Source organism: Athene noctua, chromosome 9 (assembly GCF_965140245.1).
Source record: "Athene noctua chromosome 9, bAthNoc1.hap1.1, whole genome shotgun sequence".
In the NCBI taxonomy this organism is placed as follows: domain Eukaryota; kingdom Metazoa; phylum Chordata; class Aves; order Strigiformes; family Strigidae; genus Athene; species Athene noctua.
The window spans coordinates 16,845,822-16,871,485 of record NC_134045.1 but is presented as its reverse complement, the minus strand read 5'-3'; the positions used below and the strand labels follow the sequence as shown (position 1 = coordinate 16,871,485).

The 25,664-nt window shown below is 38.9% G+C and overlaps 1 protein-coding gene and 1 long non-coding RNA gene across 12 annotated transcripts; one reads left to right on the top strand and one right to left on the bottom strand.

The window, feature by feature from the left end:
* Nucleotides 1–152: 152 nt before the first annotated feature.
* LSM14A (LSM14A mRNA processing body assembly factor) lies at nucleotides 153–21,830 on the bottom strand. Of its 11 annotated transcripts, none has more exons than XM_074912869.1 (10): nucleotides 21,452–21,830; nucleotides 12,543–12,706; nucleotides 11,002–11,134; nucleotides 9,837–9,959; nucleotides 7,813–7,989; nucleotides 7,444–7,506; nucleotides 6,570–6,749; nucleotides 4,901–5,072; nucleotides 3,821–4,049; nucleotides 153–2,014 (listed from the first exon to the last, which is right to left on the bottom strand). In XM_074912869.1, the coding sequence occupies exons 1-10, from the start codon at nucleotides 21,570–21,572 to the stop codon at nucleotides 1,991–1,993; spliced, it is 1,386 nt and encodes a 461-aa protein (XP_074768970.1). In that variant the 5' UTR covers nucleotides 21,573–21,830; the 3' UTR covers nucleotides 153–1,990. The 11 variants fall into 11 exon arrangements, with proteins under 11 accessions (XP_074768970.1, XP_074768972.1, XP_074768973.1 ...); XM_074912871.1 differs by having other exon boundaries at nucleotides 153–2,010; XM_074912872.1 differs by having other exon boundaries at nucleotides 6,570–6,743.
* On the top strand, nucleotides 21,132–24,910 carry LOC141963531 (uncharacterized). The gene is made up of 2 exons (XR_012634176.1): nucleotides 21,132–21,337; nucleotides 23,276–24,910. It is a non-coding gene; the product is annotated as an uncharacterized LOC141963531 (long non-coding RNA).
* The last annotated feature ends 754 nt before the right edge of the window (nucleotides 24,911–25,664 follow it).

The following is a 25,664-nucleotide window of genomic DNA, read 5'->3' as shown; positions in this document are numbered from 1 at the left end:
CCCGCGCCCGCCGCCCCGGAACCAGCGGCCCGGCCCCGGCAACCGGCCCCCTTCCCCCCAGCAGAAATAACCTCCAGAAACCTGCTTTTATTGAACGGTTTATTCTGGTTTAAAATTTAAAAAAAAAAAAAAAAAAAAAAAAAAAAGAAGAAGCAGAGAGAAACCCTCACTTCCGTGGAGCAAGGTACACCGAAGGTACGGCCCGCTGCGGCTTCCCGGCACAGAGCGCCCCACCTCGTCACCCCCTCCGGGGGGAAAGACCGAAACTCATACCCCGGCAGCGGGGGGCAGCGGTATTTACAATTCATCGGGTTTAAATAAGCCTGGGACACTCTTACAGTATACAGAGTTATTGCGACAGTACAGCACTTGCCTCTACGGTCAAAAGCCTCAACAGTTGTTCAGAATCATGATTTGTGGATCCCAAAAGGCATTGTGTTGTTAACATGCAAAAAACATTACTAAACAATATTATCTAACTTCTACGGTTGCCAAATACTTGACCTTAATAAGGAAACCAATTACAAAATACTCCCTTGTAGTGCTATACAAAAGTTATAAAATTAAGATTCTATCAACCACTTTTAAATATTCCAATTTTCCAACAGTGCAGTTTTCCACATCTTTTATCACCACTGAACATTTTGAAGATAAAGTAAAAAAGAAAAGTCAGCAAATTAGATCAAAATGTTTTAATCTTTGGATCCCTTTATTCCTGTGGCCTTCATATACATATACAGACACAAATGACCAGATTTTGTTTTCAGCATATCAAAAAGTTGTAACTAGTCATTCAGAATTGGCAAAAAGTCCATACTATGTCATTTGTGACTTCACGGTCTTAGAACCAGAGTCTTAATGTCTCCAAGCTATGGTCTATCAAAATGCAAACAACTTCAAACACTAAGAATTCCTTAAATTGGTTATGTCTACAGGTATTACAACAAAGTTAACATTTCAAGAATTGACAAATGGAGACGTACTTTTGTCCCAGGCATTCCAGGAGAAACAAACTCGCGTGCCTGGTCCATCATTAAAAAAAGTTAATATTTCTCACTAAGTAAAATTAATTGCAAATTTTGACATACGAAAATTTCTTTTCTCCTTATTTGAAAATACCTCCTTAATTTGGTCAAATCCTGTGATATGCCAGAAACTACAAAATCAAATTCTTGCAAGAGAAGTGAAAAGTATATCCAGTTTCATGTAATGGAAGAACATTTTCAAATCTTCATTATAGTCCAAATATAAAAATCAAACATTTAAGCCTGAAAAGCTGCTAAAGAAAAAAACCCAACTAATTCAGTGTTCTTCAGCATATCAACTTTTGCAATAACACAGCATGTTTGCCGACTTAAAAATGTTTATTCTTTAAAAAATTAGTTGCTTTTTATACAGCTATACAAAGTTTGTAATGTTTCTTTGGCAATGGGATATAATGGAATTTTACAACTATATAAAAAGTTTCCTTTGCCTAAGAAACAGTATTTACTGTGTGTACATATTGGACTGACAATGCAAGTTTTCTACTGTCCAGCACCCTAGTTGATATAAGTACAACTATCTCAAAAGGGATATTACAGGATTTCCAAAAAACAACCTTCAGTGGATCAAAACACTCACAGTATCGACGGCCTTCTGCATACAATTGTCCTTACAACTTGAAGCAATTATCAAATACAGTTTAGTAATAAGAAAAATCCTTTCAGTGATGAAAAAATACTTAAAACTCCATCGAAGTACTGCTTTATAATTAACTATACATAAGAAATTACTTATCCTTCTATCTCAAATATATCTAATGCTCACTGTTTTCAAAGACGGCCATTTTTCAAAAGTAACTGCATTACACCCCTTTGAAATTAAATAGTTAAATCCCAGTGCTGGTGACAAGTATACAGCAAATTAACGTCATTCTTTGCAGAGACTGAAACTAATTCTCTGGATCAAGAAGATCGAGACGCTCACCCGGTTTCAGCTGTCTTGTAGACTATGCAGCAACTTTGTTGTCTTTCTAGAGGGAACAACAGTAGAATGTTACAATTAATTTGCAAAACAAGAATCACAAATTCATCTGGGCAGCAGCGCTGGGAGAAGACGCACTGTGACAGCTACTTCCCACCTTCTGCAATGGGCAAGGAGCCTCCCCGGGTTATCGGGGTGGCATCTGGTCCAGACACACTCTGTCTGGCACACGTGGAAGCAGCTCCTTACTTGGACTAGATGCGTGGCACAAATCCTTGGTCTTTACACCACCCCCTACTTATCTGGAAGGCTGTGAAATCCTTTCGTTCAAAAATTCAACTCCTGGATCTTCAAGCCCTCATCTCAGTTCATGCTCAGCTACTCAACATTTCTTTAAATCACAGGACTAATTGTTGCAAACTAATGAAGGAATAACTGAGGGACAGCCAGAAATCTGTGATGAAAAAAAAGGCTCCTACCCCCTTTTTATTTTTAAATTTAAAATATTTACAACTTCAAACAGAAAACAAACATTTTGCATCGCAAAACTAACTGCTCATGCAGTAAACCATCAGAAAAAAATTCTTCTGTCCCTGTCAGAATAGTAAAAGCCTACATTTACGTGCACCGGTCTGGTTAATTGTATTTGTTACTGGCATACTGTTTAGAATCAATTTTATTGCTGTTCCTTAACAAGCTAGCGTTCGAGGTGAATGTACACGCTTAATGCCAAGAAAATGGCTTGCACTGACATTATTAAAAGATTTTTGTTTTGCAAGCAACCAAGCTCTGCCAATTTACATAATCTATATGATCAATGAGCTTTCATAAAGGAGAATTTACACTGTTCGCAAGGAAAAGGAAGTGCACTAAGATACCATCAGCACAGAATACATCACTTCACAAGCTGGGGCTGGCAAGTAACTTTGCCCTTCCTTTGAATGACTGGTAACAAGAAGAGTTAAGATCTTCAATAGGAAACAGAGAAATGGATGTCTTCATAAAGTTGTGAAAGCAACAAATTGCATAACTATACTGTAAAGGAAAATTCTGCTCTTTAGCCATCATCGCTCTTGCAGAACAAATGACTATTTCTATGCTTATGTGATTATGAAAGCATGTTTGTGCATCAGGTTACTTCAGTTACCAGACTTACATGCTTAAATGAACTTTTAGCTTCATTCAAATTTAACTAAAGTAGTAGTACTTATTTTAATCTTTTAAAACACACATTCTCTATGGGATGGACAAAGGAAAAAATTTCCTTTGAAGCTTTCAATGCCTTATCTCCCACGGTTCCTTTTTACTGAATGAATGACTTGCTGAAAAAAGTCAATCCTGCCTTAGCTTTCCCAACAGCTATTGAATATAATTATGTAAAGCTATAGTTAAAAAAAAAAAAGTGTGTAACAGGTCCGTATGGAACTCAAATTTTTTTTATCTTGCTTTTTGCAAAGGGTCACCGCTATGCTTCAGTAACTTCAATTACTGTATTTCAGGAGTTATATAGGATCGTAGAAGCCTATAGGGTTTAAGCCAACTTATTCAACTAAGAATTTAAGAGTTTTTTATGCACTAGAAGCAAGTTAAATTACTTCCTCTCAACCTTTACACTTTACAATATGGCTTGGAAAAATGCTTGCAATTCAGATTTCCAACACATTTATTAAATCTGCAGAAATGTTACTTTTTTCTTCCTTGCCACCACCCCTCCAATTCCAGCTACAGACCAAATATTTAGGGCATGTGAAGAAAGGCAGCTTTTAGTTTTGGCTGCTGTTGATAGTAAAACAATGCCATGGAACTAAAATTACATCATCGATGGATTTCCATAGTAAGATTGAATATATTTTACCCTATATTCAAAGTCAGCAAACTCCCTGCCTCCACGACCTCCTCTGAATCCACCACGAAATCCTCGGGGGGCAGTGAAGCCACCTCTTCCACCTCCTCGTCCTCTTCCACCTCGGAAGCCAATCCCCCCTCTGCCTCTGTACCCTCCACGGCCGCGATTGGGACGCAGTGGTATTCCAAAGGTCTCGGCATTTAATCTTCTTTCCTCAGCCCAGGTGGGTCGCCGTTCTCTGCCACACAAAAGGAACAACTGTTTTAAACACACACGTCAGAAGGAAGATTGCCTGACTTGCTTAGAATCACCAGAAAGCCCATTACATGAAAAACGATACATTAATCACATTGTAAATCTCCACATTATCCCTTCTGCAAGAATCTTGGTGTCTGCCACGATTTATTTAACTCAACAAAAAGCGATATGTTACAGTATCATTAATTATATACTAATAATGCTATTAAAGTTTCCCATATAGGACACAGTCTATATCCTCTGCACACAGCATCATCTAAAATAAATAAAAGCTGTCTGCGATTTGAAACAGAAAGTAAGACTTTGCAGTTATAGATGTTATTTTATCTAGCCCAGTACAACAAAACAATCCTGCCGCCCCCACCACAATTCAAAATAGGTCAGCAATTCACATCATCTTGTTTAATAGGCAATGGCAAAAAAAAAAGCTTTAATTTTCCTGAAATGTTATCTTCCCGTTCAAACAACACTGCTGGCCAAGACAATTATGCAATCTACTTAGAAACCATTACGAAAGCACAGTCATAACTGATTTAACTAAGGTGGTAATTCAGTAGCAAAACAAAACAAAAAACACACTTTACTAAATCTGGAGATTCTAGAGCATGCACACTAAGTTCTAGAGGCATGGTTCTAAAATAACATTTCAAAATGTCTTTCTATTAACATATTGCACTTGCCCCTGAAGAAATTTTGTGCTTCATATTCCAACTGAAAAGTAAGCTTTACTCACTTTGGATTCAGAGTTGATTATAAGAAGTAGTACTGACACTGCCTTATGACATAAACATGCATTAAGTAGACTAACATGCTTCCCCTTGTAGGCCATACCTATTATCATCACAGGAGATGTTATCAAAGAAGGATTTGGTTTTATCATAGTAGCAGTTGGGTCCAAGTGGATCTTCCTCATCCGCATTCCCTTCGCTATTTTGGGTATCAACACCTGAGTCACCTTTGTCTTCTCCATTTACAGGCTTCTCTGGTTTCTCAAGTTTATCTTCTGGAAAATAAAAGTAAATAGAAGCCTTCCAGGCCATCAGTCTAAACAAAACAGCACTGTTACCTTATTCCCAAACAGACACAAACCATACTGAATGCTCAAAAATACAGAAACCCCTCCAAAATTTATTGTGGAAGTAAAATAATTTTATGTACAAATTAGGATGCTTTGCTGCTGCTGTCTGGAGGTTTGATATCCTCTATATTCTCTGTGAGTTTAATTAAGAAAAAAAAAACATGGTAGAGGATTCAATAGCCAACTAATTATAACCTCCTAGCTACCCTCCTTTCTAGACTTAAAAGCCTCACCCAGTCAATTCCTCATAAAAGCCATTCCATGTTTTTGCTCATCCCTGCTTCCCTTCTTCTTGTCTTCTGGCTTTGCTGTTATCTCCTTTGAGACACAGGGACAGCATTCAAGATACTATGCCATGAACTGACTTTACACTTCTTTCCTAATAATGCCTGAATTTCAACTTACTGTTCTGACTGGTACTGAAATAGGAAGGCTGACAGTTGTTCAACACAACTGGATGTTACGATCTTAAAGTCTCATTCCTAAATGCTTACAGCTTAAATCTCATGATGCTGTGCATAAACTTCCGATAACTAGGTCAACTGTTCCACAACATACACACAAAGATTACCACTGTCTCATAACATATTTCTATAGCTCTTTATGGTTAGCTTTCCCTTTCCTCTTTATTATGCTGAAAAAAACAGTATCAACAGCAAACTGTCACCTCATTTAAAAATGATCCAGAAAGAGGCAAGTACCAGAAAACAAATCCTATAGGCCTTGACTAATGTTTTTTTCTCTACACTGAAATCTGACCATTTATTCCTATCTTTTGTTCCCAGTCTTTAGCAAATCATTTACTGAAATGGGGAACTCCCTATTTTAACCTGTAACAATTTTGTCCAGAAATAGTAGCAGCAGTGTAATGAACAGGTGGCTGGTCACAAGAGAATGAGGTAATTAAAACCTGCTAGAAAGCAAAACAGAAGCGCTGGCAGTATGGATTCCAACTACTCCTCCGTTTCTTTGGAAAAGGGTAAAAGCAAAGAAATGCCAGGAACTTTAATATACTGAAACTCTTATGCATCCTCCAGATCAGAACTTTCTGATCCTAAACTCATGTTGTTGTGATTGCTTTTAGTATATTAATAATTTAAAACATAAAATACAAGCTTTCTTTCACTGCATCTTCTCCAGAACTCAAAAGCAAACTCATGCTATTGGAACTTCCAATCAAGTAATCTGCATTTTCACCAAAAGACTTGTTAGAACATGGTATTTGCTAGCTAAAATTCCTTCAAAACTCAAACACTGACTGAAGTATTTAATTAAATAGATGATCACAGATTATCTGTTCACTGATTTATTTTTTTTTTTAATGACTGCAAACAAGCCTTTTAAAAGTTGTTTTCCAAGGCAGGATTAAAACAGCAAGACAGAGTTTTTCCACGCTCAAATCTACAGCAAAAATTGGTTTACCTTTTAGTTTAAGTTTATTATGAAATTCCCTATCAATTTCCTCCTTGTTGAATTGTGCATTTGCACTTTCAAAGTCAAAGTCCTTCTCAAACTTCATTGGACCATCCCTCCTAATACCAAATCTTCCTCGGCCCCCTCTGTGGCCTCCACGGCCTCTCCGTGCTGAAGGTCCACCTGGAACTAAAAAGAGGAAAATTTTGTTTGGTTTTGGATTGTTTTTTCTTTGAGGGTGATGGGGGTGGTTGTTTTTCTGGGTGGGGTATTTTGTTTTGTTTTTCTTAATTCCTGAGGTAACAGGTCAGGACTTCATGAACCTCTTCCTGCACTTCTGTTGTTAAAAGTCCTGTGGGAGTAGCTTGTAATTTGTAAATTCACTTAATTACAGCAGTGACACAGAAAGCACAATAGTACTAAACTTGGGTACTAAAAGATCTTCTAGACGCCTTTAAAAGCTTTCAGAAGAAGAGTTAAAATGTTAGTGGCTTTTCAGTCAAGTATTTTTGTAGAAAGGTAGGAGGTTTTATTTCATACTATTGTGTTTATAAATCCATGAACACTGGTTGGCTTTGCATTTGTATTCAAATTGCTTAACGTAGAGCAACCAGAAGAGATTTTTATCTTTAAAGTTGACTTTTTGTGATTGTATTATTCTGACCCAATGCAAAGTTATCATCACCCACTAGAAACAATTGTGTGAAAGCATTCTAAATACGTAAATTCTTTATTACCGTAATCTGAACTGCAAGATTTCTCGACATTAGGAACAAAATCCTAGCACTTCGCAAACTACAGACAACGCTGTATTTTAGCAGACTTTTAAAAAACTTAATGAAGTCTGAAAACAATGATAGCTATTTCTCAAAACAAGATTTACCAATTTGTCGTTTGTTTTCATTTCTGAGTTCATTTTCTGATCTTGAAACCTTGTGTGCTTCAGCTAAAGTTGGAAATAAAAAAATGATTTGTTTATCCAATTAGGTATTTTGGATCATATTTTTGTATATAGTTATATAGTTCAGATTTCAAAAAAAAAAAATCAAACCTACAAACCACAAGTTTAACTCATAAAAGAAAAAAAAAAAATTAGAATTTAAAGTCAAGCTTATAAGGAATATATACAATCCAAGTGTCTACTGGCCAGTCTACCAGTAATGGACAGCAGGAAAATTCCTACATGTTACCCTTAAAAAAAGCATTTCGTGTGTGGAAGAAAATAAGCTGTATGAAAATTATCCAAAGCTACCTCGCCTGTGCTCTTGATTCTCTAATGATTTTTGGCTAGCAGACACCAAAGGTCTGGCTGGTACAGGACTCCTCCTCCCAACCGGTGCTGGAGTAGGCAAGTGGGCTGAAGCTGTTTGTACTGCTTGTTCCATAGTGGGGCTCCTTCTCAAATGATCCATCTGAGGGCTTGAACGACCTGGGAAAGAGACAACAGAAAACCAAAAACCACAGTTATTTCTCATCTACAAATCTGAGTTACTGGTCTCAACCAATCTAGACTGATAGGTTTATCTGCCTTACCAGTCAAGACAGCTGTGTCCAAAGAAGAAATAAATATTTCTGCACCCTCAGATCCACTAATCCAGAATGAAGGATATTTAGCAATTTCCCTTCCCCCAGTCTAAAAGAAAAAAATGGGCAGGACAATTAATCCCTACCAACCTATCCATAATGTGCATTTAACTGCGGAATTAAATTTTTTGACTGGAGGTAAAAATACTTTCTGCCTCCCTGGAAAGTCAAGTGAAAAGTGACTGCTCCCAAAGGCAGAGATACAGCTATGACACTGAAACTCCATTTCATCTAGCACACTCTGTTGTATGATCACCACAAAATAAATGAACAGTGATGGCCAGTGCCAGGCATAATGCAGATGAAGGAGCTATGAAAGCTTCCCCACAAAGTGCTGTTCATACATTTCAATGTGCAGCATGAGTGACTGGAGCCAGAAGCATGTTTAGAATGGAGACATTTGATCTGGCCAGACAAGTTTATGACACCATATAGATAAAACTACTAAGAAATGAGAGGAAGGCTCAAGTCTCAGTAAGTGAAAAAAAAGAACATCATCATATCCCACTAAAAAACTAAACAGAAGAAGAAAAAAAAAAACCAAAGAAGCCACAAAAAAACACCCAAAACCAACCACACTACACTTACAATCTACATAGATGACAAATATTTTTAAAAGCAAACACACAGAAAAAAACTTGTTGGTGCCCCACAGGAAACTTTGTGGCAGAATGTACATTAATCTGGAGCATGTGTCATATATTACGTCCAAGAATCATACAGGTTTGAACTTTACCTACAGAAAACCAAGCTACTCTTTCAACAGAGAAACAGTAAATGCTCAGCACACTTTCTTCTCCCCATTCAATTAATGCAGCAAAAGGAATACCTATTTTTGCTAATCCACTCAACTAATCCTAGAAAGCAGTCCTAATTGGTATACAAATCTCAGCTAGAACTTAGGAAAAAACCTGTTTGCTCTAAGTGAAGCATTTTGCCTTTTAACACAAGTGCATAAACTTAAAAATTGCATTAGGAATAGATCTTAGCACAAACTTTTACTCGCAGCAATGAAGAGTGGAAGAGAAGGAAAAGTCTTTTGGATTTTGAGGAGCAATCTTAACACACTGGCATGAGAAGTGTGGGCGAAGGTGCTCAACATTTAGTTTCTTTTTTCTTTGCCACTCAAAGAATCAAGAATTTCCCTTTTACTTTTACTTTCTTCTTCCAGTATTACACAAAGTACCCATATAGTTTCTATTACTATTAAGCTGACTTAACTGTCACATCACTATCTACAGGCAATCAGGTCTGCTGTTAATATTTATGCAAATAAACGTTAACAAAACAATACTGTTAGGAATAAACATTTAAAAATTGTGGGCTGAAGGACTTCACAATTCAATCAGCATGAACTATCTTGAGTTTTGTCATGTTATCAATAAAACTAGATATTGAATTTCCACATGCACCTATTTGCTAACGTTATTCAACTGAAATAAATCCTGCTCCTCAATACAGATGCTTTAAGTATCACAACAAATGTTTTGGTACCAGTTACCTACACAGCATGTCAAGATGTAGGAAAACACATTTAAAGAGCAAGTACAAAGCCTCTCAGTGCTTTCTGGTTTTAATACCAAGTGCTTTAATGACAGAATTCAGCTGTTCAGTTATTATTTCTGGCAACCACCTAAATCACAGGGGCATGATTGGTCAAAAAAGATCAAGGAGTTATTAAAAAAGATTTACCTTGAGACATCTGTGATTTTAGTGATCTTGCATCTGTTGTAAATGCAGAACCAACTGCAGTGCTTTGAGACATGCTAGCACTGGCTGAAGAGTCTGTTCCAAAAGATGTTAAAGAACCTCCTGCTTTGAAAGAAATAATATAGTTGTAAAACTTAGTTTAGACTTTCTTCTGTATTTTTTTTTAAATTAGCACTAAATGATTAGTGAAGCCATATTAGACAGTTATCCTAAAATGTGTGAGTCTGCCCTTCCCATACACTTTAAGTTTTATTTGTAGTAATACAGTAAGACTGTAGTATCTTTGATGCTTTTTATCTAAAAAAACTAACAGAACAGCAGTGCTAACTTTAGTATCACACGTATTAACACAGCATTGTCATGACAGCATCTGAGTAATAAACAAACATTATTGGTATAAATTTCCACTTAGTATATTTTAAAAGAAACATGACTGTCACATCTTATTAACTGGTATCAAGTTAGAGCAAATCTACAGCCTTCCTCTCACATGATGAAGATTTTCAGTACTAGGAGTAACACTGTAACCATAACAGTTACACCAGTACAAGTTCCTCCATAAAAAAAAGTAAAAGGTGAAATAAATTTCAAGGGAGAAAGGGAAGTTTGTTGATGAGTCTCAGAAAACATCTGCAGTATAAAGGAGCAACTACCCCATGAAGCTCACAAATACTTCAAGCATGTACTTCACGGTAAGCTAACGTCTCATGCATAGCTGGAGGACTGTGCTGGCACATGGATCACTGAATAATCCAAACCCTTGGTTAAGGCACACACCACTCGGTCAACCTGGGATACCAGATGTTGACAGCACAGCTATGGGGCTTTTGTGGAGCAGCTGCCTCTGCCACTTGTGAAATACAATGAATACATGATGAACGTAATGCATATATACAAAATAGAATGAATTTGTGAATGTGGAAACCTTTCCCCACTCGTCCCTCTAAGACAGGGTGTTTAGTTCTCAATCATAATTGCTTTGATTTGAGCTGCAAAGACTATGAAAAACTCTACTTTCGAACAAACTGTGGGACTGATAGAGATTGAAAACTTTGGATCTGCCCTTAGGATAAGGAATTACAAGCACTGATTACTGCTTATACAACTTCACTTATAGAAAAACACCAAATAATAAAAATGAACATACCAACTCCAACAGCACCAAACTGCTGTCCCACCAGTGGGCTTGGACTAAACTGACTGTATGCAGGCATTCTGCCAAAAGGACCGTAGGACCCCACAGACTGGAATGAAGATGCAGTTGAAGATCCTAGTGAAGACTAAAGACAAAAACATGCTTGCAGAAACTCATATTTACGTAAGAAGTAGGAAATAGTTCTGCAAGGCAAGGAATGCAGAAACTCTTAAAAATATTTCTTAAATTTACCCTAACACCACCACTGTGGCTAATACATATACAAGACCTTAACATTCATAAGGTTGCTTCTTTTAATATCAACAATTTAACCACTTTAACACAGAAGCAAAGACATCACAAAAAAAATGAATTACACACATTACTCCGCATGAAAACTCAAAATAAACAACAGTTAGCAGAAAACATTTTCCCAAGTATGTGTGCATTTTAGAAAGCACTTTTATCCTACCAATACCACAAACTTGTAAAAACAGTACCATAAAATTCTGCAATCTTTTCCCTAGAACCTCAGATACTGGATTCTTCCAAACACGTGTATAAGCTTTTGTTGGCAAACTTGGAAAATGTCATACCTTTTTCCCAGAAGTTTCAAAAACTTCATGAACAATCAAAGACCCAAACATACTGGAGGAGGATGAGGCTACTATTATTACTGGGGTTTGAAGTAATACAATTTCCCAGCTCTCAACTACCACTGACAGAGTTGCACCAAATTTAGCAAAAGACCTTAGAGGACGGCAAGTGCACTCTGTAAGAAAATATCAAGAATTTTATCTTGTAGAATAGTTAATTAGGAATGCAAACACTTAGATGGAATTATCAAGTTCCACTTGAACCAAGAACTTCCATTTTGCTCTCATGATGATTTTAAGACAATCCACAAGCACAATCAACAAGTAAACAAATTTCAGAGATCAAAAATAACTACCTCTGTCAGTCCATTTACTATGAAATAACAGATTAATTAACCCTGAAGTCTTCAAGGTGTAAGTTGCTTTCCCTTCAGCAACCAAGTACTCCCTTTCCAAATAACTACCCTTAATTATGAAGCTTTCTTAAAAAAGCCATAGCTAGATGAAACACATTTAAAGTCACAGTCAGCAAAAAAGGAGTTGAACATTACAATCCGGAAGAAAACCAAATAAAAAACCCACTAAATATTTGGAAGAGGTTTCAACATCTAGTCCATTTGAGTTATACCAAGTCTGACCTTTCCAGAAAGTCTGGCATCCATGTCCCTCTTAAGCCAAGTACCTTTGAAAAAGGCATCAAGGTCTACCAAGAGTCATTAGTTGGTTTTGGAAAACCAGCAGCTTTATGGTACCCAGTGCATTGTGCTAGATTTCAACTTTGATTTTTCACAGCTAAAGATATGATTCAAAAGAACAAAATCTTTCCAGAGGTTTTTTTACATCGGGTTATGAACTTTACAGCAACAAAAATTTTACTTTTTAAGCGTTCAGCTAAACACTTGAAGCTACTAGACTGTATCTTCAGCAACAAACATCTACAAACATGTTTTGACTTACCTGAACAATAGCAGGGTCCTGTGGCAAAGAACACTGAGGCTTTGGTGGCTCACAGACAGTTAGGTCTTTAATGTCACTGCCACGGAATATAATATACTCAAAGACTTCATCACGAGGTGGTATAGGTCTATCAGTTGGTCTATCTTCTGTACCAAAGGAGCGAACTGAAAAATTGGGAAGGGTGAGAAAAATAAAAACATCCTGCATTCCACATAAAGGTTACAAATATATCGGAGAGAACAGCAGCTTTAAATAAAAAGAGTACAATTTTGTTGAGGAAAAAAACCTTATTAAATAGGCAGCACAGTCTTGCCATTACCAACTTCTCAGACATAAACAAGTAATTTGATCTTACAAATTTCAGTTAAAATAAAGCAGAAAGACACCTATTCCTTACTGAGAGATCACTTATGCTATCACTCACATGTTGAATATTTTGACTGTTCTGTGAGGATAAGGAGAAGCAGCAAAGCAGCTTTTTTTGCTAAGTTATCACTTTATGGACATTACAGCAACAGGAACACCAACAAAGGCTGCTAAGTCACTCCTGTGAATGAAGGACTACATGAGTTTACATACTTCATGTAGTCCTTCATACTTCAGGAGAAAAAGACTACATGAGTTTACATACTTCATGCAGTCCTTACATACACTTCAGGAGAAAAAGTGCTAATACTACAAGAAACCAGAATATTAAAAATTACCAAAGACAAAGCATTTCTCAATAGATTCAAGGTCTGAATCAAGATTTAAATAAAAATCAGGAATTCCATGGTATGTATATACAAATTTCACTAAGCAAAATGCATTCTTCTTGCTGGTGCAAGGGTTGTATGATCTCTGGCACATTAAGTAAACTCACTGGGGCACATCTTCCTAAGTAGGCCAGCATAGTCTGCAACATACCAAGACATTAAATTTATTTGTACATACTTAGCTGAATTCCAACAGTTTTCAGACTGCACAGTGATGAAGCTTATCCTGATTTTCCCTCTGCACTACATATAATGACCGCGACTGCATATGGACAGCATCACTTTACTTTCACTACCCTCTCAGACTTTTCCTCACCTCAAGACTGCCAACCCTAAGTGAATATAAAGTGAAACAAACTGACAAGATAAATCTCCAGGAGCTAGAATGTTGTAAGCAAAAATTAAACAATGACTTGAAACCAGAGAAGAAAAAAATCACGACAATCGCATTCTACTGAACATCAACTTGCAGCAGCTTTAACAATCTCTCACTACTGTCTTTGCTCTAGGCTTTTAAGATGTTTTTGTTTGCTTTCTAAGGTATTACAGGTTATGCTGAGAAAACATACATATTCTGCTTTAAGTTACCAAATAAGTTTTCCCTCCATTTTCAGATGTATCAACAATTTGAAGACATTAGGCACTTACTTGCAGCCATAAAACCATTAGTCAAGAAAATCAGTTTCCTGCAGAGCTGTATAAAGTGATACTGAGTCATTTATCAGGCTGCACCAACCACCTTCCGTCACTGTTGCTTCTTCTAGTACTGCATAAACAGAGCTTATCAGTCAAGTATTACAAATCTTTTTGAGAAGCATACCAGAGGTAGAGATCAACTCCACTCCACAATGAAAAATAATATTAAGCGGTTACAACCATTTTGTTCATACTTCTGTCATCTAGTGAGCTGAATTTAATCAACTTCTCTATTTCTGTTCATCTGAAAGTCCGCTCTGAATGGTACTATAAAATTTAAGCACTGTAAAAAGGCATATACTGTTAAGTGAATTTCAGTCTTTGTTATAAATCTGTCTTTTCTTCCTCTACAGAAAAAGAAATCTGAAGCTGAAGAGTTTGCAGAAATTAACTCAAAGTAATACACAATAGCTTAATAACATTATCAACCGGTCATGTGCATTACCGTAGCTCATTCTGTTGCTTTTTATTCATCAGGTTTTTCTATTTCACTGTCTTGAGCGAGGATCCACCTTTACTTTCTGGCCACTGTATACTCTATTTATTAGATAGCTAATAAATTAACTTGGCTCTTCATTCCATCATTTGACCTGTTGTCTTTGTAAGTAAAACTAAAGTTGGTTTTGTATTGGTTCTCTCTATCCCACACAGAAATGGTTACTCTAGTAGTCATTTTGTCTACAAAGGTGCACAAAAATGGCCAGAGTGTGATGAGTAAGTTACTGAAATATTTTGCTTTCTAGATTAAGTGAAGTAAGCAGAAGCAACACCACAAAAAAAAAAAAAAGGTAGTAAACTAGAAAACTAGAGGATTACATCTCACCTTTACATAGAAATGAAAATCTGATGGACTATGGAAGAAATCTGCTTTGAAAGTACTTTTGTTAAGTCAGAGTTATGCTGCATGGATAAGTATTTTACTATTAGTACCAACATCACATGACACGTACAGAAACAGTTTTAAACACCCCGCAATTACCTTTCTCCATTCTGAACCAATCCAAAAAAAAGTAAACAACTTAACTTTCATCGAATGAAATCTCAAAAGAGGAAAAGGGCTTTTACTGTATGTCAAAAAGAATTTCTTTCTCCCCATCGTAAAGTTACAATAACACTGAAAGGAAGTATTTTCAATACCAAAGATTAGAATTGTCCTTTAAGAGATTCAGCTGTCAATGCAACTAGATCAAGACACTGATCTAGTTGCATTGGTCATCAATGGTTTTGGTTTTTTTTTTCTCTACCTGTCCCCTGCCCCAAACTAAACTGGTTTTAGTGCAACTTTCTGCAAAACATAGACAATTTTGACCAATGAAGATTAGCTCTGCTGGGAAGGGGTAAACAAACTCCTCTGATTTGGGGTTCAACCTTCCCCTCTCACTCCACAGCAATGAAAATAACAACCCTGAAGTCTAATTTCCTTCTGAAGCAAGGAACCAGAAATGCATGTGCGGTGATTGAGCAGTGGTCCTGTGCAAACCTCACAGAGTTCAACAAGGCCAAGTGCAAGGTTCTGCATATTGTCAGGGCAATCCCAAGCACAAATACAAACTGGGCATGGAGTGGATTGAGAGCAGCCCTAAGGAGAAGGACTTGGGGGGTATCAGTGGATGGAAAACTGACTGTGAGCCATCAGTGTGCACTCACAGCCCAGAAAGCCAACTGTGTCCTGGGCTGCACCAAGAGCAGTGTGGCCAGCAGGGCGAGGGAGGGGATTCTCCCCCTCTACTCTGCTCTTGTGAGGCCCTCCTATGCAGTGCTGTGTCCAGCTCTGGGGCCCCCAACAGAAGGAGGAGATGGACCTGCTCGAGCTGGTCCAGAATAGGCCATGAAGATGCTCAGGGGCTGGAGCAGCTCCCCTGTGAGGACAGGCTGAGAGAGTTGGGGGTGTTCAGCCTAGAGAAGAGAAGGCTCCGGGGAGACCTTAGAGCGGCCTCCCAGTACTGAAAGGGGCTGCAGGAAAGGTGGGGAGGGACTCTTGGTCAGGGAGTGTAGGGATAGGGTGAGGGGTAATGGTTTTCAACTGGAAGAGGGTAGATTCAGATGAGATCTAAGGAAGAAATCCTTTCCTGTGCGGGTGGTGAGGCCCTAGCACAGGTTGCCCAGAGCAGCTGTGGCTGCCCCCTCCCTGGCAGTGTTCCAGGCCAGGCTGGACGGGGCTGTGAGCAACCTGGGCTAGTGGAAGGTGTCCCTGCCCAGGGCAGGGGGGTTGGAACTAGATTATCTTTAAGGTCCCTTCAACCCACACTGTTGTACTATCTAAGAAAGCAGTTTAGGATAAGGGACACAGAATGTTCTTGCAGTGTCTATTCCAACTAGGTCCTGCAGATCATCATATAAAATAAAGAGTTCAATGTTACTTTTAACATTTTGCAAAGGAATAGTTATCTTTACAGTTTCTTCTTTCCTAACTTGGATTAGGATTTAACACAATCTGAGCTCACTGAAGTAAAAAATCTAATATTAAACGTGGCCAGTATATTTCAGAAAAAAATAGCTTTTACCATAGTTTTGCATAATCAGAAATACTAAGTTGCCAAAGTATCAAAACCACAAGGTATTGGAGCAGCCGCGGTCTTAGAGCTCTATCCAGGTCTGTCTCTTGGGGTATTTCATCAGACTACATCCTTCCTCCAGAACAAGGTGCAGTGGTTCACATATAGCAAAATACTGAAGAGTGAGAGGAAATGAAAATAAGCACACGGTAAGATTAAGTATTATGGGATTACATTATCTTTCATGTCAATTTAAGTTTGCTGGTGTTTGGTTGGTTTATTTTTTTAATGATCTAAACTGGCTTAGGGACTTGCAAACAAAATGGCAACCATCACATGTTAAAAGGAAACTTACTTTTTGTCAGTGCAAACACAATTAAGTAACTATCTAGAAAGAAATTAACAGTTGAACCTAACAGCATTCATGTATGTGACTTTAAGCCCAAGTAGTTCCACCAATTTCATATTAAAGTGCTGTGAGCAAATTTTACAGATTTTGACCAACTTCAATGTTACTACTATAGTTTAATGTATATTACTATACTTTCATAGCATCCAAGGAAAACATTGTAACTTCCCGTATCAGTTAATAGAAATGATTACCTGTTGATTAACACAGAAAAATACTGTGTTAATCAGAAGCCAAGCTATATCTTCTACTAGCAAAAGACGACTGTTCCCGTATAATATGAACTGTTGCAAATAGGTAACACAGTCTCTGTATGCAGCACTGACAGTCTCTTATCAGCCTTACTTCATGGGTATTGTACCTACACAGAAACCAGTCTTTCCCCACTCTTAAGGTACCCATCAGAAGTGTGACAACTGAAATGAGACCATCACGACCTCAACAAGTAATGTCAATTGCCATCTTTCTTCAAAAGATCACAACCCCTTTCCCTGTAAACATGTTTAGATGCCTGCACACCACATTACAGGAAAAGTATTCACATGAAGGAGCCAGCCTGTGGTGGGCTCCTACCTTCAGAACAATTAATCCAGTCTGTATTCCCTTACTCATAGTGGGATATAGCCAGGAGTGGGCTTTGACAAGAGGCATTTTTCTGCTGTGACACACTATGCACAGGGTTGGTTTAGCACACATGCTAAACCTCAAGACATGGAGGGAACATGTCACTTAACTGACTAAAAAATAAATGCATAAAACCATGATAAAAATTTAACCCTTCCCGTCCCTGCTCCCACACCAAACTATCAGAAATGCTCAAGTCTTCAAAAGAATTAAACTTTCTTCTGTTTTCGAGACTTTCACTCAATTAATATTGTGTAAAAGTCTAAAAGAAAAGGAAGTTTTCTCAATCTGTCATTGGACTATAGAAAACACTATCAAAGCTGGTTGAAAATGCCAGTAATGCCAGGAGTTTAACTACTCCTTAAATTACTGAAAGCTATTTCATTATTATCTATTAATTATAATGGTTCCAAATGGAATTCTCATTATGACAGAGAGACAGATATTATTTTCTGTTTCTTATACTCACATGCCTAAGGATTCCCTACCGCTGGCAGGGAACAAAGCCTTTTCTGACTCAATATGGCTGTTTTTAGACAGCTTACCGAGATTAAAAAATCTCTCTATAACAGTGCCTTGAAATAGAAAGACATTATGTATTACTAGCATGAAAAGATCACATCTAGTTTTTAATGCCACATGTAAAATCAGGCACAATCTGTCATGATTGTAACTGCCCCAGGTAGGGCAGCAATTGTTTTACAACAATTTTACTCCTAACAATGGCTTGCAAACACTCTATTCTTAAATTGGTTGGACTCAATGATGTTTAAAAAAATTAAGTATGAACTAGAAGGACATTCCAAATTTATTTTCATGTTTCAAGTTAAACTAGAGTGGATGGATTTTGGTTCCAAACACTAGCTCTGACAGCCGGCAGTCCAAAGAACACAGAGGCACCAATAATTGTATAAAAGACTTCACAAATATTTGTATAGCTTGCTTAAAATTTGGAATCAGATATAGATGGGAGTTTTCTCTGTTATTTAAATACCAATACACTTTAACACTGAAAGGATGCATCACTCTCCCTTATCAGACGCCAGCTTAGAATAAAAATGTTATGCTCAATATTTAAAGAGTTGCTATCTTCCTCCAACTCATGAGACAGAGGCCACAACTTTTGCTAGTGAAAGCATCACAGCTTTGTAAATAAAATGCTGATTAGAGAACTACATGAGATCGCCTGTCAGTAACTGAAGACTACAATCAGTATCCTGCTAGCAACCCAAAAATCGTATTTTTGTCTAAACCCCAGATGACACAAGATAAATGAAAGCATTCCACATGTACAACTTTATGAGATTAATCTCAGACTTCACTTTAGCCCATGGAAGTCATACTGTTCGGCAAAACTGCAGTTATTCAAGAACAGATTCTACCTCTACTCTTGCACTTTATGTCACAATTTCAGTGATTTCAGTTAAGAAATGAATAATGGTAAGCCACCCTGCACTCAACGCAGGTAACAGTCACATGAAGCCAGCTACCTAGCAGAGCAACTGAAAGCATCAAGTCAGGTTTTTTTCGTTTTATCTCTTTCTGGCAAAAAAATTGACATTTGTGGTAAAGATCCACAGTAAACAGTTCTAGTTTGACTTCTGGACTCACCACAGCAAGAAGAGATAACTACTACGTGATCAACATATTTACAGATACAGACAGTTCAGAAGGAAGATCTGGTTCTTTCACATACAGACCTGACCATAATTAACCACGCTTGTCACCTTACACATATGCTGTCATATCACATTCACATGACCTAAGCCTTCATTTGTTCAGGAACTTGAATACTCTAGAGCATTTTGTTCATAAGCACAGTGAACTGTGTTACAATCTAATATGGTTATCAGCCTCCAGATTAATCTAAAGACTTTTGGTTCCAGGTGGCTTAGAAATACAGGTTTATTCTCTTCCGAATCATGACACTATATTACAAAACACATATTCTTCAGCTAACTCAGCCAAGTTTTATTAAAGCAAATTTAATGGTTTAGATTTACATTTCTGATGAGAGCTATGGAGAGTAATTAGATTTGTAACTGTAGCTTGATCTATCTTAAATATGTACACTTTGGCTGATATGCCGTAACATGACTTAACCACTCTCAAGTAGTCACACAAAACTGGCTTGGTCAGCACTAAATCTGTCTAATGTAGGGCATGGCTATTACAAGCTCCTGAAGGATGGGATTCTTCTAAGCGCTTTTGTACAAACCTTAACAATCACAGCGTGCAACTGGAATTTCTAAAATTTGTTTTTAATTACAGTGTTCATCTTTTTCTCATCTAAGCAAATACTAGCTGTCCTTTTTAAACAGATAATGCAATTCCAGCAAGGTCATTTAACCAAAAGGCAACTTTAGAAATAAGTAAAATAACATCAGGAAAGCTAAATACCCCATAAACAAACAAACTGCACAAGCCTGGGACCAAATCTACTATAAGGTGTTTCAAAGCATACATGTAAGAATTTACAAAACAATCTATTTCTTAAAGAATAATTGTGGAGGAGTGGGAGGGAGGTAAGAAGGCGGCCTGAAAGTGACAAGGCACACAAACGAGGGTTACCACAAAGGCCAGTGTGAAATGAAAGCAAAAACTGCTACATGTATTAACTCCACAGACCAATTATTATACACACCCACTATGTAAAACATAACAGATTGTCATTGTGCTAGAATGCTAAGCCTATCATATCAAACGGGAACTGAGGTTCGGAAACCTCTCAGTCCCAAATATTTAATTTGCACAAGAAGCAGTTTCTCCTCTCACCTAATGGCTAGATAAACTCTCTGCTTTTATATATGCATTCAGATTATTTAGCAAGATTATAGAGTCAAGAAGTGGAAAGCTAAGTATCAGTGAGTTTTGCAGAATCTATTATAAAGAAGTTATTAGGAATTCTGACTCCCCGTTCTACCTGAAGATTACACATCCACTGTCACGGCTAATATACTTGAGTACTATCATGCGCAAGAAACAGTCAAGTCCTTTAGATGACCGGTTTCAAAGATCCTCTTTTTTACTCCCCAGCTTCTGACTCTCTTCTCAGTAAACATTCTCCTAACCTTCTTATACATACATACATACACATATAATCTCTGGACAACACATTCTCACGTCAGTGTCTGTACTCACTTTCTACTTCTACACTGCCATACAGCTACCTCCGAAATGAAGATCTCACAATCAGCCTTCTTTGTTGATAACCTAGCACTCGCAGGATCCCCTTTAGACCCGAGTTGTCTCCTACCCCGGGATGCAGAAGAGTTCAGTCATACACGGCCCTGTACCCTGTAGGTCTGGAATTCTTATGATGCAAAGAAAACCAGCCTCCCCCTCCTACTCCCTTTTACGCACTAACTCTGGACCATTTCCACTGCCGAGGGCTCCACACTGTCGCTGTACTCAGGGCTCCCCGGAGCAGCCCCTAACTAGGTAATGTTCCTAGCTCCTTTTCGCGAGGATCCCCCTGCGGCCGCTCTCAGCTTTCCAAACCCCTCCCGGGGCCGGGGAGGGCAGCCCGCGCGGCGGGAGCAGGGGCCTCCGCAGCGCTGTCGCGCCACCGCTCCCTCAACTCCCCCCCCTCACTTCCACCTCCGCCGTGAAGCGTCGCGGGTCGCCACAGCCCCGCCACAGACGCTCCGTCGGGGAGGATGGCGGGAGGACGCGCCTCCAGGAGAAAGTACGCGGGCTCTTACCAAAGCTCCGCCAAGCCCCCTCGCCGCTACTGCTGGGCCCTCGCAGACTGTAGGCCTCCCCCTCGCAGCCCGGGTCCCCTCATCGCCACGGACGACTCTGCCGCGGTCTCAGGTTCTTGCTCCATCCCCGACGGGCCCCCAACGGTTCCTATGCCGCCGCACGCACCGCGGTCCCACTCCCCTGCCGCCCCCTCCCCGAGGCGTTTTTGGGCCGCCAGGTCCTTACCCTTGGCCAGCGCCACAGTGGAGTTTTCGGTGTCGATGGTGTACAGGATCCCTTCATAGCGGATCTCGGCCTTAGAGATAAGGCTGATCTTGCTCCCGATATAGGGCGTCCCCCCGCTCATGGTGCTGGCTCCTCGGTCAGGGACACCCCCCCTCCTCCCCTGCCGAGCGCGCCTGAAATCAGGCACAAGCAACTAAACAAGCCGGACTCCGAGTCGTAGTAGGCGCTCTACTCCTCCCGCTTCGAGCCCGACCTTGCGCCGATCCCCCAGCGACGGCTCTCCCTGCGCAGACTCCCTCAGCACACCCCTCACCAAAAGCACCCTGAAGCTCCCAACATGGCCGCCGCCTTCATCTTCCCTCAGAGCCGCCACCCCCCCCGCTCCGGCCGCGAAATGGATGCCGGGAGCGGAGCTGATCCCGCGAGAACTGCCGGCCGGGGCGGGGCGGGGGCCGGGCCGCGCAGGGGCGGGGCGGCCTGCACCGGCCGTTTGGGCCTCCCGGGAAACGGTGTTAGTGGCCTTGAAGCCCTGAGAGCCTCGGCGCGTTTCTGCCTCGGGTGTGGCGTGTGGCTTCTGCGGTGACGGTGCGGCTCGGCTGTGCCTCGTCGCGCTTTCTCTGCCTGGCCTGAGGGTGGTGCGCGGGGTCGGCGCGGTCCTCAGTCGGGGCTGTGCGGGGCCTGCGGCTCCCCCTCCCGGGTTCCCGCCCAGCGCGCCGGGACCTTGAGCTGGTAGCTTGGAAACCCCACCTCTGCCGTAGCCTGTGAGCACCGGGGGATGTGAAAGTAGGTTTGGTGATTTGGGGTTTTCGAGGTTTTTTTGAGGGAGGCGCAAGCCACATATCACCGAGTGCTAAATTCTTATAACCCTCAAAAAGTAATTTAGAATCCAGTCATGCAGAGAGTTGCAAAAGTCTAGATGATGATAACTACTTTGTAGTTCAAGGGGGGCTCCGTTTTACTTAATTGGCAGTGTTGAGATAGTTGGATCTTGCCAAGCAACACTAAGCAACGCAACTGTTGATGAAATTTTGGCTAGAGTGTGTAATTAATCCTGAAAAAAATACCCTTTTAGCACAAGTAAGCACAAAAAGTGAGTCATGATTTTGAGATCGCGCTTAACTTGAACACCTTATGTTAAAATCACAAATTAGGTTTCCTGTTGGAGGCTTTGCATGTTAAAACATGATACTGCCTCGGGGCCCTTTTTATATTTGCAGCCTAGAAAATTACATGCAACAAAAACTAACTTCGGGAAAGGGTACTTAATAGCTTTTGCTGGAGCAACTGGATGCTAATATATTGCAAAGATTCAGCAAGTATTTTGTTCAGAATAGGGCTTTGAAACAATAGAAAGCCAGATTTTTCTGGGAGAGCCTGCATGTTTCTAAATAGAAGCTATGCTAGGCTTCTGGAAACTTTATCCCCAAGTTCAACTAACTGTAAAGTCATGGAGGACTTGAGTGCCCAGGGGACTTAATTGTGATGTGCTTCTAGCATGTCCTGGACTACATAAAAGATTTGGAACAAAGTTAATCAGTTAATGACTGTAGATGCACGGCCACATCAAGTTCATGGGAGATTGCTGTTGAAAATCAGCATTTCTAACACAGCTCAAAGTAAAGCTACTGTTTAGAAAAAGAGCAAAAGATACCTATGTCCTGTTACATGGAAGGAGAGAGGGAGCCTTCCTGACCACTAGAGGTTGGTCTGTGGCTGCTTCTTAACCGTGGCAAAATAACATCTGTTGGATGAGGTGAAGAGATTAATAACAACATAGGGGATCAGATACAGTCTGTATTACATGGTTTTCCTGCCTCCTTACAGAAGGAGTTGCTTCAGTTATGGATAGAGCTTGGAAGAGGAAAAAAAGTTTTGGGGGAGGTTGCCAGGAAGATTGGGACCCCGACTGATGAAGAGAAAGGACACCATGAGGGGAAGGAAGAAGGCATCTATCAGGGAGGCCTGCAATACAGATGTAAGAGGGCAAAGAACGGGAAGAGGAATACCTTGAAATACAACTACTTGCCCTGAAGACCCATCTGGCTTTGCTTCTGGTCAACTTCTTCCTACGTCTTCCCTCATGCCTCTCAAAATTGTGGCATTCCTGTTTATGGAATTAGGGTCTCAAGGTTGTGTGGTGGAAGAAATAGAAATGGACATTTCTTTGAGCTTGGGACAAAACAGATGAGCATTTCAGGAGGAAATTCAACCGGAAAACTGCCAGCATTTGCTTTTAGGTGTTAACACTTGCAAAGTTTCTGAAAGAGAAAAGTAGTTGGCCAGAATGAAAAAAGGAAAAAAGTTGGAAATAGAAAAGTATCGCCTTGAAAAACTTTTTAAGGGTTAAATTGGAACCCTTTTGATGTCAAATTTTCCCAAGTGTCTCCATCAAGTCCTGTCTAGGTGAGCATAGACAGGTATTTATCATTACAATTAACTTCAAAACAAAAGCTCCTAAATTTCTGTAAGCCTTACATAAAAAAGAAATTCCATTGCAACTGAAATACATGAAACTAAATTTAGACATTTCTAGAACAGCTGTTGGTTACTCTACCCATCTCTGTGTTCTACAATTTGTGGAATTTATAATTTCTAACTCATACTTAAAATAAGCAGTTGAAAGAATATAGCATAAAGTGAATTTCAATTATATATGTAAAGAGTTCTGTAAATTAATTTTAAGAAGTTATATCAAAATCTTATCTAAACCTGGTAGGTACCATTTTAATGTTAATTTTAAAATTATGATAGTTAAATTGTATATTTGAATGCACCAAAAGTGTGTATTTGAAGGAAACCCATGCCACATACTAGGAAAATAGTGCACCTTTCTAAGTACTTTCATTTCTTTTGATGATAAAAAGATCCTTGTCTATGTGAACTGTTATTATTCCCTGCAGCAGCTTAACATTATTTCATTAATAACTCTTATGTATAGAGTTATTAATGAAAAACTTAGGCTGGAAACAGGGCACAGGGTTTAACAGTTTTGATAACTGATCAGCAACTTAACAAGTTTTGTGGTGCATTTTCTCTCACAGGCAATTTTAAAACCGTGGTTGAAAGTTAACTTTCCTAATGGACATTCTCTATTTCAAATGAAAAATAATTCCAGAAAGATTTTTTTAAGAGACCAGATGCGATGATCATGATGGTCTCTCTGACTTTTTTTTAAAATCCTATGTATTATTTAACTTCTAAAAATGAAAGAGCAATAAATGTGTTTCGGAATATGTTCTCCATGAAGAAAAGCATGTAAATATTTGAAAAAGCTTTTTTTTTAAAAAAAAATGAATACAAAAGTTCAGAGATTCTGTGCTTTACTATAAAAGTACAAGGCCAAAGCCAGTTTCATAAAGTTTATATACATTCTTATGTACATCATCACTTCTTGACTTGAAAGGAGTCCAATGTGAATCAGTATACATCATGTTTTATTAAATAAAATCTTCTATTATACTTCCTCATTCTATGTGTTTATATACTAAATGGCTCAATTAAAAAGAGGTGAGTGGGAAGAACTATGAATTCATGTTTTACAGATTGCCCACGTTCAAATGTACTTTAAAACTCCAATGAAAAGTAGGTAATTTTTAAAGTTTTGAAACCTGTCTTATAAATCATGCCATGCGTTTTCTCCTTCCGGTGGGAAGATTACTTTTTATCTTCTAAAGCTACAAGGCATTAGAGATTTCCTCCTGGGTGTTTTTTATGGAGACACCCAGTTTAATGCCATAGTGTTAGACAGATGTGTACTGAAACTTTTTTCATAGGACTAATTGCAGAATCATATGCCTAACTTTCTATTCTCTTATAAAAACTGTGGAGATAGTGGTATGCAAATGAAATCCAGGATCAGGGCAAGTAAGTGAAGGAAGCATGGAATTTTCTCTAATAAAATTAATTACAAAATAATATTGGTTTGATTCTGGTATTTTTCCAATCCGAATGAGAATTCTTTAAGTTTGTGCAACAGTAAATTGAGTAATAGTCTACTACATTTTAATTAAATTTCCAGGTAGAAACATTTGTTAAAAGCCATTTGTTTAATTCAGCTATAGCATTCCATAAAAGCAATACTCATTTGCTAAGCAAATTTCTGATGTATAGATCTCCTGCATACACTTAATACTGTTTTTCATAAGCAATACTGTGCTTTCACATTCACTGACTGCACAGTCTCCAGTTTAGACACCCTGACCACGCCTTTGGG

Excerpts from the sequence above, each read along its gene's own strand:
- LSM14A (XM_074912871.1), bottom strand. The coding sequence starts at position 21,572 with ATGAGCGGGGGGACGCCCTATATCGGGAGCAAGATCAGCCTTATCTCT. Across the intron at positions 12,707-21,451 it reads CACTGTGGCGCTGGCCAAGG|TTCGCTCCTTTGGTACAGAA; the intron begins GTAAGGACCTGG and ends CCAATTTTTCAG. Across the intron at positions 11,135-12,542 it reads AGGACCCTGCTATTGTTCAG|TCTTCACTAGGATCTTCAAC; the intron begins GTAAGTCAAAAC and ends TTTTGTCTTTAG.